General features: G+C 38.9%; 1 protein-coding gene across 9 annotated transcripts in view; it reads right to left on the reverse strand.

The window, feature by feature from the left end:
- The window catches only part of FARP1 (FERM, ARH/RhoGEF and pleckstrin domain protein 1), a 204,992-nt gene that overhangs the window by 37,818 nt on the left and 153,227 nt on the right, over positions 1 to 13,947 (reverse strand). For 8 of the 9 annotated variants that reach the window (XM_032681067.1, XM_032681066.1, XM_032681060.1 and 5 more), the window contains exons 9-13: positions 12,333 to 12,428; positions 11,609 to 11,772; positions 11,021 to 11,089; positions 10,199 to 10,274; positions 7,792 to 8,029 (exon numbers count right to left, since the gene is read on the reverse strand). In XM_032681067.1, the coding sequence (XP_032536958.1) occupies positions 7,792 to 8,029; positions 10,199 to 10,274; positions 11,021 to 11,089; positions 11,609 to 11,772; positions 12,333 to 12,428 (643 nt within the window). The remainder of the gene's footprint in view (positions 1 to 7,791; positions 8,030 to 10,198; positions 10,275 to 11,020; positions 11,090 to 11,608; positions 11,773 to 12,332; positions 12,429 to 13,947) is intronic. The other variant, XM_032681065.1, reaches the window with a different exon arrangement.

Below are 13,947 nucleotides of genomic sequence, written 5' to 3' on the forward strand. Positions count from 1 at the left end.
ATGAAGTCCCCAGCATTGCCAATTTTAAAAATTAATTTTGACTATTGAGATTTATTTTAAAAAATCTATGCATGTGCACACACAGAAATCAGGAAAGGGCTGGACAAGTGAAACACTGCCAAGCTTACGAACGTTTGTTAGTGAGTCCAGGTGAGCTTCTCAGCAGAAAAGGGAAAAAATAAGGATTCAGCTAATCAAATATTTTTAAGTGCCTCATGGAAAAGCAACAGGCACGAGCTCTAGCATTCTCTGATGTAAACAGAGAGAACTACCTCTGATCTTTCTGAAAACCATCAAAGGCAAAAACCTGTTCTCTTCTCAAAACAAGATTTGCAGCATTTTAATCTAATTTTAACAAGTTTGAAAGCTCTTGAATCATAAAGCATTCATTTTCCTTCAACCTCCAGTGACAGCTGTATCATTACTGCCTTTAGAGTTGATTTTATCAGTAGGAACCATCAATTTTTATGGTTCTCAGGGGCCAAAACTACCAAAAAAAATCTTCAACAAAAATTACACCTTAAAACTCTAACCATTCTAGAGCAAAATATTTACCATCATGTCACACAAACTTATGAACCTAAGTCTTTATCCTCTTTACTGTAGTAACACCACCATTATTTACACTCCTACTTGTGAAAAGGATGCCTGTGAATACACAGCTCAGCCATGCACACAGGCTTTCCAGATCTCATAACATTTAAAAGTGCTCACTGCTTTTAATAACAAACAACATAAACCAAGCTTATTCTACATGCTCTTTATAGAACACAGAATTAGAAGACAAAATGCTCTGAAAAACTGCTCTTTATCACCCGAAGCAGGCTTTTTATTCATATGATGCCTTTGATTTTTAAATAGAAATTCTGTATTTTAAAATACCAATGGCATCACATAGCCTAACCACAGGGAAAACCACAGAAGATGCTTTTGCTCAGGATCCACATGTTGCACAATTATTTTCATCATAAATAAGTAAATAAGATATGCGCCCTTGTCTAGGCATATTTCAGCAACTATAGAAACCACTGAAACAGAAGAGGAAAAATATTTTGCTAATGTCAGTTTCCTAGGATCTAAATTTCCTTCTTTCCTAGAATTTGACAGTACAAGCAAAATTTTCCTAATGTAGCTTGACTAAAACCAGAGTCTGCTCCTACACACATTTGAGAAAAGTTACACATCACTCTAAGCTTTGGGTCCTCGTGATGTTAACACTGTGCATCTGCCACTTATCATCAGAAAACCCAAACCCATCATCAACAAGTAGGAGACATGAATGAGCAGCTGGGTTTCTGACAAGAGGACTGTTTTCCTACTGCTTGTGTCTGACAGCAGCTAACAAAAGAAAGACCTGTATATTAAAATTTGTTTCAGAAGATTCATATATATAGGGTTTCTCTTATTTCATATGGACAAGAGGATAGATCCCCTAAATGAAGAGAAAGAGATGTGCCAAAATACATAGAAACTGCCTTCTCAACTGAAGCTGTTGAGAGGGAGAGAAGCATTATTGGAAGACTAAAAGGGACTTTGGCTTCCTTTACTTCATTACATGCTTGAACAGAGAACCTCTTTCCTTCCCACTCAACTGCCCTTTCCAGCTCGTAACAACAATGCTGCTGAATGAGGGGGATTCTCCAGTGGTTCACATTCTTGTGCACAAGGCTAAGTGACACCCAACTCCCTCAAACAAGTATGGAAGTCAGGAAAAACTTGAATTGTTAACTTGTTTTTAATCATTAGAAGTTAAATTGCAGCAATTAAAATTTCATTCTAACGTCAATTCTGATAGCAATCTAATGGCTCATTATAACAAATGAGATTCGTTAAACAAACAGAGTATTTCACAGGATTTATAGGTCACATACCCTTTTTTTTTTCTATTAAAGAACTGTTCTAGAAATAGCCACAGTTCATGCTAATTGCATATAAATCATACTGATGAGATCTGAATAACTGATTTTCAATATTCAAAATCAGGTCTGCATTATCAATTCAACTGATCAACATAATTCTTGCTCTCCGAGTACTCTATAAAATTATTGGATCTTTAAACTCTCAGAAAAAAAGTGGAAAGCACACTATGTCAAAGGGCATTGTAAATGAATAAGTCCATAAGTTTTTGGGTGCTATTCTCTCTTGCTTGTCTTCCTGACCCTGGAGCCCCCCAGAAGAAACTTCTGGTGATTATGGAGATTCTTTACGTTTATGTGTTTGTTGTGGGACAGAAGAAGACAAAATTGAAAACATCTCTTCTTCTTACTAAAGAAAAAGAGGACCTATAAACAGCTTTCAGATCTGTCTCGCCCATTTTCCATTTAACTTCCTCTGGTTACCACCAAGTACTTGCATGTACAGATAGATCAGAAAGAAACTTCTGGTATGAATACTACTGCTTCAGAATGAATAGAGCTCCTTCAATTATCAGAAGCTACACCACAAAAGCTGGTGCAAATGTAAACCAGTCCTACAAATATTCAGGGGTGAAAACAGAGGTCCTGAAGCATCTGGTCTAATAATACTAGCCCCATTTAGTGAACTGATTCACAAACCATTGTTTTTTCACCCTTTGCTGGGTTCTAATGATTACGTTCAGCATTGCCAGTGCTACTCTCTGGAGAAAATTTTGTCTAGTTTTGCATGTCCTTTAATCATGAAGCAAACTAACAGACTGATATGATTTTTCAAACTGTTAACATGCAAATCTTTTATTATGCTCATCTGTCTCTAACTGATCTTAGCTCTGTATAGCCCACACAGTGTAAACGCAAATACAGCAAACCTAAAAACTTTCAGTTACATGCTGATATTTTTGCAGCTACAGATATTTCTCTTCCAGTTTTTCTCTGATATAATTTGTATTTAGCATGCATTACAATGGTCAATGGGATGGTGCCTGTTAGGAAGGCCTATGACCTATGGGTGACTTGAGACAACGGTAGCACTAGGTAAAAATCATCTTCAGAAAACATCCCCCTGCTGCCAAGCACAAGAACATGTGGATATGGACTTAAACCAAAAACAGTGCAGTCTAGGCCATTCAGACATCAATTATTCAAAACTCCATACCTGCAATATCCTATATAGGTCTTGACTCCTACATCAACTTGCCACTTTCCATGTTTCCTTCATCTATTTATTCTAAAATTTTATATCCCAAGTCACTGAGGAAAACTAGACTCTAGGAAAGGCTGACATCAAAAAAACCTTCCAGGAGAAGATCCCAAGAGGACATAATAAGTTTGAGCAGCTGCTGAGTAGGAGAAAACTTTCTATTGTCATCATCGAGGATGACTGAATGCGGACAAGTAGTTGCAATAACAAAGAATGAAAGAGTTCCTTTTATCCAGAGATTACCTGGATCTGCATATTATTATGGACAAACCTCTAACCATTTTTGCAACTAGTCTCTGTATTCATCCAACTATGTGGACAGAATTATTTAGCAACTGTGTGATAAGATGCCTGGACAACCCAACAAGAGGCTTCCTCCACATCCTCTGGGAAGACAGGAGATGGTGAGTCAGGACTACTCAATGTAGAGTAGATAAACCTGCTCAATCTTGCTGGGATTCAGCTGCCTCATTTGTAGCAACTGCCTAAGGATATCTGGGCACTTGATCAGTATGGGATTGAAAATTAATTATTGAGAGGAAAAGTACCATCAACCACATTGCAAAATCTATTGGAATTGATGGGAGAATCAAGTCTTCTACTTTGCCTGTCACTACCTCTGTTAGACAGGTAAGCTTAGATCACTGCTGTTGACCAGTGTATGCAGATTAATCAATGCCTGCAACGACTAACGAGAACTGACAGGCTCCTCTTACCATGTGCACTTTGTGAGCCAGAATAAGAATTTCTCCATCTCATCTCATTTGCAGTCTTGCCCCAAAGGTTTCTGTTCTTCTCTGCAAGGTCTTTCTGACTTGTCCCACAGAAAAAAACTTCCCAGGTGAATTTTAAGGAACCTGATTCTATGTGAAAATGTCAATTTAAAACTGCTTTCTCACTTAAGCATTCTTGGCAAGGGCTCAGACATGAACCACGTGTCTGGTGGAGGCATTTGGCCCACAGACTGTTTTTAATTAAATGCTTGTCTACTGATATTAAGCGGAGCTTCAGTGGCATTAGAACACTGCAGAAGTGATTAATCCTAAATGAAATTATTTCCTATGTAATTTACAAACACTATTTCTTCTAACTGGAAGAATTCCACATGCGTTAAAACAACAACTACTAAAACATTTAAAGATGAAAAAATGCCAGATGACTGAAAACTGTCAGAGAAAAATCCTCATATAGCATTTTTGAGGAAAATATTCAAATAGGAAAAATTGTTGACAGACCTGATTAGCAAGTAGACTAAGTCCAGCTACCAGCAGGTTTATTCTTATTAAGTTATAAATGCAGTATCTTTGTAGGTATATGACAGAAGAAATCAGACCTGGAAACAGTGTCTGAAAGGATACAAAATAGTAAACACCTCTTACAAAATTTTATATTCACTTAAATCCAAAGATCATAAAATGTATTCACTTTTCTTAAGTAGCAGAAGTGACTGCAAATCCTTGTGTTGAAAATCCGTTATTTGAACTCTAATTTTACTGGCTAACAAAGCAATTAATTCATCTGTCTGGATTGCTATTACTTTACTTTATAATATAAAATAATATTGGTACTTTTGCTGCACAGGCAGCAAAAAATAAATCAAAAGGAGACTCATGCACCTACTTCCCCATGCTCACGCTATCTGCTGATGTGGGCTTCAACTACTATATTTCATCTTATATGTTGAGAAGTTCAAGGCAATTATTTTACATCTATTCTAAACCCAAAACACAAATAACCGTCTTTTAGAATCATATACAAGCAAGCTTTTCCCTAATTATAAATCTTACTGTTTCTAGACTCATGCTTTAAACTACAGGAATAAACAAGAGCATTCCCTGTCATCAAAATATCAATGTCTAAAGAGATGCTTTGAATCATTCCTATTCAAAAATGAGGTATCTAATGTCTAAAAAAACCAACACACTAAAGGAGATGAAAGAGTTAAAACTTATATTTACACAAAGATATATTTTACTTGCAAAAAAATAAAGTATATAACACATGCCTAATATTTTTAAACATCCTTCATGCAGATTAAACTCTGTTAAAGTGTGCATAGACCAAGGCATTAGAAAAATTAAAAAGAATTCTTATTTTCTTATTTTGTAAAAACAATCTTGAAAATTTTATATTGTCTAGATTTCTAGAGTCCTGTAACTTGTTCATCAGTACTTATGTAAATGGATTCATCATTGCTTTATGTATGTACTCCATGATGCACGTCACTGGAAGTGATCTGCAGTTCAGCCAATGCTGGTGTTCATCACCTAAAAATTATCAGATTTAGTTCCATTCTTCCACAAGAAAAATGTATAAAAGTTAAAATTAAGGCCAGTCATACAGAGTACATCTTTTCTCCCAGATCTAGTAACCGTAGGACACTTTCCATACAGGAGACCTTACATCTGGATTTTCTCAATTAACTTGAAGAAACTAAAATCAGATTTTATTAGGATATGGCCTTAATTCTCAATACTTTTAGCGTGTGAAAAGGCAGTACACCAGAATTAGTCTCTTTGTCCTTCTGCACATGTGAAAATCTTGCTACTCTATGTATAGCACAGAAGATAATCAGCCTGGACCACAGTTAGTCCCATCATTCTCTGTGTCAGAGGATGAAAAATTTATGAGGTGGCGCTACTAAAAAGATAGTCTACAACATACTAATTGGATCCTGCACGGATAAAGATTTTTCATGATCAAAGCAAAAAATAAAATTAAACAGCCACCATCTCCAAACCACCTACCAAAAATAACCCACAACAGAACTTTGATGTCTCTATAATAATTCCACTGAAAGAATAAGGGAAGAAAAATCTCCTGCAATTAATCTTTACACCACACTGATAAAGGATAGAAAGGATTGCCTTGGAAGTAATACTCATACCACTCTTTATTAGAGCTGTTTCAATCCAAGCTTTTTTCATTTGAATTATATCTTTCATCTTGTTCTCTTTCTTGCCCAAGGAATAGTTTGGAGTTTCAAAATCTCCAACACCAAATCAGCCTGTTGAACCTACTGAAGAAAAAGCCAATACTGTCATTTTTTCTGTATACATGCCTAATTTGTATCCTCAGTTTAGATTATAAAATAAATTATGAAGATGAGTAGACCAAACACATTCTTGCTATGAAAAGATTTTCCAGCATATTTCAAGATTTCAATAAGATTTATTGAACATCAAGCTGCCTACATTTGGCCACAAGTTTATTTTTTTTCTCCTAACTCTGTTGAGGCACTCATAAGTTGCTCTCCTTATATAGGAGAGAAAAAAGATTGTGAGAGACATACAAAAGAGCAAACTGTACCTACTTAATTTTTGTTTGTTTTGTCAAAATAACTAGTCAAGTGTCAAAGAAGCTACAACATATACCTAAAGTATGACTTCATACAAAGAACAGGTGAGTATATAAAGTTTTACAAAGGTACCTAAATCAGTAATAATTTTCCTCTCCTCCTGCCTTTCAGAGGAGATGTTTACTGTTAAGTGTCATGAGACTTATTACTGTGTTCTAGCATTCTTTCCCTCTAGCTGGTCTGTACAATGATAATGTTTGAAACACCCCATGTGCTGAAATTATTACCAGCCACTCATCACAAGCCCTAGAAGATGCAACCACTTTAATGAGTAATCACAGTATCCCCCGGTCCCTAGCAGCTAAAGACCTGCACACCATCTTCATCACTGAGGCCAACAGACACATCCTCCTCTACCTCCTCATCAAGCTGAAGGCTTCCAAAGGAGTACTTATTTCTAGGCATAGGAGAGGAACTCAGCACAATGGGATTTCCAAACACCAGGGGATGAGTGAAGGGGTTAATGATTTCCGAGTCAGAATCACTAGATTCTGTCCCACTGCTGGTGGAGCCCTCCATCATCTGGATTGCAGCCATGTGATCCACCACGCCACTGGCACGTAGTGACTGCATGACTGGGCTCTGCTTTGACTGTACCCCAGCTGGCATACCATTGGCCATCATTTTGCCTTCTGGAGAAGACATCTTAGCCACCCCACCTCCTTTACAATACCTCTCTGATCTGTAGTCTGGCCCAGGGGTTGAGGATATCTGACTTAGGATAAATGGATCTGTAACTGATTTATTGCAGAGATTTTGGGTTTTCTGTGCACGAGACCGTTGAGAGCCTGGAGAATATCTGCAATACCCATGGCAGTTGCTGTTATGGTTATCTTCCTCGCCAGTCCTTATCCTGCAGTCATGCCCATTTTCTGAAACATAACCCTGAGAGCCAGTTCTACTCAGGCTCATGTTAGGGCTTGACCCTTTACTACTGGGAGGCAATGGGGTGGCCAGTGGACTACGGCTCCCTGGTCCTCTAAACATTTCATCAACCAGAGAGCTATGCCTTGGCATCCTGGGGCTTCCCCCAGTGTAGAAGGAGAGATCAGCTGTGTTATCATCAAGGTACTCTTCAGAGAGATACTGGGAAGACTTTAGAGAAGCTGAGGAATCCCTGTATCTAGTTCTATTGCGATTTTCATCTCTGTAGTGAATATAGGCACCACTGGTCAAATCACCCTCATAATTGTCATTTGTTTGGGAATATGACCGGGTTATTTGTCCTCTGAGGAGATCATACTCGCTATCTACATCACTGCAGTCAATGAAAGGAATGGAGGTGCTGCTGCCATGAGCAGCCCTGGAAGCTGGACCTGTGCTTGGTTGCTGTGATTGAGGTCTGTTCTGCTGCATCCTGTCCTTAGAAGGTTCCTCTTCTTCCTCCACTGTTGATACCACTGCTCCATCCACCTTTCTGCCTTCCTTTGGACTCTTCTTCAAGGAAGGGCTCTTGTGCTGTCCAGTGTCTTCCGTTGAGGCTTTCAACTCCTTTCCTTGCCGACAGCTCTGCACTGCTACAGTATCATTGTCGTCTCCATAGGCTCTAGCACTCTGGAAAGATAATAGAGGGAAGGAAAGGGGGAGACAAAAGGAGAGGGAGGAGAGGGAGGGGAGAGGTTTGGGAGGGATGGGAGCCAGAAGGAAAAGGCTACATGTAATTACACAACAGAATTTTGCACTGCATCTGCAGCAACATAGGATTCTCTTTAAAAGCAGAAGAGGTAACCCAAGATTCAAAATTAATTAGAATTTTAAAAAAGAGTTTTCTGATCTTGGAGAATAGAAAAAATACATAAACTAAGCAAGGGAAGAGAAGGCAGACAGAATGTACTGATAATACAAAAAGGGGTATTTGAGGTGTTTCGATGCCCTAAGGCAACCATCAACACACTAAGAACATCAACCTGTTCACACTACTCTGAGAAGCTGGAGGAAAAGACAAAAACATAAGAAAAATTCTGCACAGACTATTTAGATACACTAGAAAGGTGCTTTTGAGCACCCCACATTGACTCCCTGGAGAATACCTGCCATTAGTTCCTAGGCTGGCTTTTCTGCACACAAAAGTATATTACACCTGCCCAGTAGCCATGGTCCATCTCCCTGAGCTTTTCTTAGCAATATGAAAATGCTATAAGATATTTTAAATGGGTTCCATTTATAACAGAATTCTCAGAAGTTCCTAGATTTGAAGAAAGGAGAGAGCCCATCAATATTGAAAGGAAGCAATGAATGGAAGGTGAAGGTTCGCGTAGCATTCTTAAATACATTAACCTAGTAGCTTGCTCCTGCCATTTAAGCTCTACCTAACATAAGGTTATGTGATCAAAGGTTCACCTCCCCAAACACAGATGAACACAGAGAAGCACTGGTAGGTAGAGGAGAAGCAATAACCTAGCCAGGAAAATGGAGCTTCCTGACCTGGCTCCTCTGAAGGCTGCCCCAGCAGAGCCATCAACCCACAGGTTTGGTGTGTTTGGCATGCCAGCAACTGGAGAGACTGGAGCATGTACATATTGGCTGGGTAGGGAGGTCAATGTGTAATTGCCAGCAAACATTAAACTAGACTGGTTGGTGAGTAGGATAAGAGAGTTGGGAGCCAAGTACTGGAACAGCCATAAGTCAGGCCAGGCACTGGAAAGACTGTAAGGTCTGAGAGCCAGCTACTGGCAATGCTCCAAATCTGTACCAGATAGTGGAGAGATATCTTTGTACGTGTGGGTCTCTCTGCATGAGGTTATTACCAGGAACCAGAGGATCCAACTTACTGGGCAGACTAAGATGAATTACCAGCATGTGTGTGCGTTATGTGTGTGCCCGTAGATCTGAGTACCAGGAACTGGAGTGGGGCTGTAAGCCTTTGTTGCTCGTGTGTGCAGGTACCAGCCACTAGGAGACCTGGAGGTCCAGGGGCCTGCTTCTGGATAGACTGTCTAAGACCAGTGTCAGGAGGGAACCATATTGCATATGTGTATACATATTTTCCTCTAATAAACTTTCATCCAGATAAGCCAAAGAGTGGAACAGGGTGAGGCCACTGGCATTGTTTGTGCTTGTGGGAGAGCTGTTTTCTGTTTCTGTTTACATATGTGGCTGACTGTGTGGATATCTGTACATATAATGTATATGTACATTCATGTAGGTGCTTATAGTAGTCATATGCTCAGCCTTACTCCTAGCTGGACCTGGGAACATGCAGCTGCTGCAGCTTCACCACTACTGGGCTATTGGATTTGCAAACTCCTAACACATAACCGCTATTAACACAGGATAATTACATAAGGTATTTATCAGAGATAATGGCTTAGAAATCCAGAGCTGTAATTTTTTTCTGAGGAAACAATTGTTCTCCTCCCTCGTTAATACAACCTAACACCTTGAAATGGGCAACCAAGACCTTCCAGTGAAGGGAAATAATTACACTTTCCCCAGATGCAATAGCCAGCTACAGCCTAGGACTCTGGCAGTAACACTGTGGATTGTGGTCATTATTACAGCTCAGACAAGTTTACTACTTATATTTGTCTAGTTGTCTACAAGCGATGCTGTTTTGCTCTGCAGAACCCAAAGCTTATGACACCCAGGGTTCCTCAGCTCCCAGTTAAATAGCAACTGAGCAGAAAACTATGCTCTTGGAGTTTCAAAACAGTAATCAGTGGAGGGTAATCTAACAAGAAATGTTTAAAAGGAATGACCCAGGGTTTCATCAACATCACTAACTTCTTTTGGCACCTCTGTATGCTGTTCTGAAGGCTGTGCAGTCAGACTCCTGATGGAATGAATCTTGCTGTGTTTCCTGGAGATAAAAGGAAAATCACATAAGGAGCTATTTCAGGTTTTTTTCTACAAAGAGGAATCAAGAGATATGCCTCTTTTAAAACAAAACCTTTGAATAACTGCTTTCATAAAAGTTTCCTCCAAATCAGATTAACTTTACTCCTTTCTGCTAAACTTAAATGAGGTATGTCTTGCAAACATACTATTGTAAGAAAAGGGAGAGGCACTGGAGCAAAAATGGCCTTTCACATAAATATGAATCATAAGCAATGAACTATTGTCATGATCTTTGTGGCATTTTGGCCATTGCTTTCAGCTTACCATGAGCAAGATGAGTTCAGACAGAACTGGCTCTAGCAAGTTGGAAGAGCTTCAGTTTCCCTGGAGACCTCTCCCTTGAGGTTGCCTATACTTTTCCTGCTACTTTCAGTTTTACTCTGAGCTGAATATGGCTGTTCACATAAATTAACCACATCCCACCAAAGAGGGTGCAAATCAAATTGGGAGAAAGTTATCTGCAACAATAGGACACTCATTGCTGAAAAACAGATTGAAGACTATTGATTTTAACTGAACTATAAGTTATGAAACTTCTCCCAAAACATTCAGGACCACAAGGATATTATACATGTGATAAACCATCAAACCAGTACAGAAGAAATTTTTTAGTTGGACTGGTGCTAAGATCTCAAAATATAACTCTCTGGAAAACACAGTTTTTCTTTGATTAAAACGTATTGGAATAGTTAATTTATTTCCTCTCACCTTTCAAACTGCACTTTTTTGTGCCCTCCTTCCTTAACATAGTCAAGAACTTGCTTCTGAGTCCGACCACTGGAAGAAAACCATTGTTAAAATATTTAATACAATATACAAGCTGGTCATCACAAACATGTATACATCCCTCATAAGAAGTCACAGAAACCAAAAAAATATTTGTCACTATCAGCAGAAAGTCATGTCAAGATCATAAGAAAAGGAACCTGTTCAGATAGACACAGATTTTTACCATTTTGCATGTTACTTGCCTCTTTTTTTTTGCTATGGAGCTACTTTTTGATGTCATTTCAGAACTGCTTAAATTTAGCTGTGTGCCCTCTATAGGGTACTACATTACTGAGCAGTCACCACAATGGAAAGGGAAGCAGGGGTTAAGTTTTTCTCTCATGAAGAAAAAATATTCATGAATCCTTTTCAGTCAAATACCAGCCATATCTGGTATCAGTAAGCCCTGGAACCAAGATGAAAACCCCTGAAATGCATTTCTTTACTCAGTTGCTAGTATAAAACACACCTTTTGTGCAGAGATTTAGGGAGAGGTAGCAAATGTGGAAAGAAGAATGCAGGTCTTACCTGAATCTAAATGAAGAACCTCTAGAAAAAAGAACAGGTTTAGGCTTTGGTTTAGGTTCCTCAAAAAGCCTGAAAAAGGCATGATGCTCCACACAGATCTTCCAGAAAGACTTGCAAAAATCTCGACTGGCCATAAGGAATTCCAGGGTGTCCTGGAACGAACTCTGAAAATAGGGATAGCATTTGCAGTGTAAGCAGGTGAGCAACATACATTAGAGAAATGCACTGACAAATCAGGTGCTTTGCTATCAAAAAAAAAAAAAAAAGCTTAAGCTTTTTCTCGGTTTATTGGTTTTCAAACTTAACAGGCCTTATCCTTCCCACTTTGTGACATCACTGATTTGCCTATCAGTGTCAAAGCTATTGCTCAAATTTCCTTTCATTGACAAATATGACAGAGATAAATCAATGGTTTGAATATTAAATAGAAGAAGTTGTTTACGTGCTATAACTTAAGAATTGATGATACAGTACCAGAGTCGCACCCAGAAGATGACTCTGGGACATTCTACTGTGACCGATTCAGTTTACATTTCCTTTGCTAGGACTGCTCAGCTGAGATGCCAGGTTGATGTGCACAGTACCAACAGTGAACATAAGCAATTAATTAAAAAACAATTTTAAAAATATATTCATGAACATGATAAAAACCATGTGTGATCTCTGAGCAGAAATTTAACAAATAACCCTTTGTCAGCTTCATCAATTCCTGACAAGGACTTACATTCACATCAGGCCGTAGTTTGATAAGAAAACGTTTCCTCTTGAAGCTCAACTTTCGAACCTTAGCCCAGTTGAAAGCATTGATCTTGGTATGACCCTACAGGGAACAAAGCCAGCAGAGTTCAATCATTCCAAATCGGAATGAAGAAATCTAAGACACTAAAGAAGGCTTGTCATGAATTAATCATCTCTTCACTTGAAATGATGATATTTCTTATCATTCGTCCTCTGATAATGCAAAACATAAGCATCTGGTGCCACATCTGAAGGCAGGCACTTATGGTTAAACTCTTGCATATAGGACTAGGTGTACTGAGTTATTGTGAAAATATCCAACCTAGCATCACTGCACAAGACAGGGTGCACTCGTGTTCGCCCAGATGATACGATATTGTGCCACTATGCAGACTCAGACTTTTAGTGCACTACATCACCTTCCCAAGGTGCCTCACTCTCTTTCCACCAGCTACAGAGAATCTAGGGAATCCAGGCACATGTCACTTCATTTTGATGAGGTAATTTCCTCCCTCTCTGTGTGTCTACAGAGTAAAATAAATATCCCTTTAAATATTACTTAACTGTGGAAACAAGCAACTGCACGTTTTGCATTGGAAGTACTTGCAGTATTTTGACCTTTCACAGGGAGCACCAGAAGCAAAAGCAATCTAAACAAATTACTTGTCTCTGAAGAGTCACAAAATGCTTTTCTGGAAAAAGCAACCACTATCATAAGCAAACAGCAAGAGAGAAATGATCTTCATAATACTCCAACTCCCACCCACTGCACCATTAACGCCTACCCTCCAGAAGTTCCATTCTTAATCTATGTTAGCAGGTACTGGAGGTATCGTTTCTAAATATTCATTACAGCCATTTGTTCAGTAAAAACTTCAATACAAACATACCCACAGCACAGCACAGAACTTTCAGAGAACTACCACAGGATTGCTAAATGCAGAAACCCACGCTTATATAGGCACCATTACCAGACGGCTGTAGGAGTAATGACAGCGTAATGATCTCTGCTAAGTCAACCAGCTGTCTAAGGATCACATAATTAATCTCCTCAGAATAATCAGCAGCACTGACACTGATTTCTAAATAAATGGCAGGCTTTAAAATAAGTCTGACTACAGCTTATGCCATTTGTGAGTGAACCTTTATTTTCATTGAGGTCATTCTAATGAGATCCTCATATTTCAATTTCTATCAGTTATATCCAAAATAAAAATATGAACTTAGGGCTCTTGACCTATGAAGTGGTTGAAGGAAGCCCTAAGCCTACTGACAGAAGCCAATTGCTGGGCAGACTCCAGCAGGTCAGAGCCTGACTTCCTTTTCAGCATTCAGTCAAGGATCTTGATGCAGTAAAATTTCCAAGATCTTCAGAAACTTTAAAAACAAAACAAAACAAATCAAAATTGTTTTGAAAGTCACAAACACATTAGGTCAAGAAGAGATGACTGACTTTTAGAGCTTGACAAATCAAGCCTTTGGCCTTCAACCCGCAGCTACACCTTTACAGAAGGATCCCAGTTGTCTGCTGGGACTCAGTGAAGTCCCTGCTATGTGTGGACACATACTTTCACCTTGTGAAACAGTCTTAATTTATAAGG

Source organism: Chiroxiphia lanceolata, chromosome 2, assembly GCF_009829145.1.
Source record: "Chiroxiphia lanceolata isolate bChiLan1 chromosome 2, bChiLan1.pri, whole genome shotgun sequence".
Taxonomy (NCBI): Eukaryota; Metazoa; Chordata; class Aves; order Passeriformes; family Pipridae; genus Chiroxiphia; species Chiroxiphia lanceolata.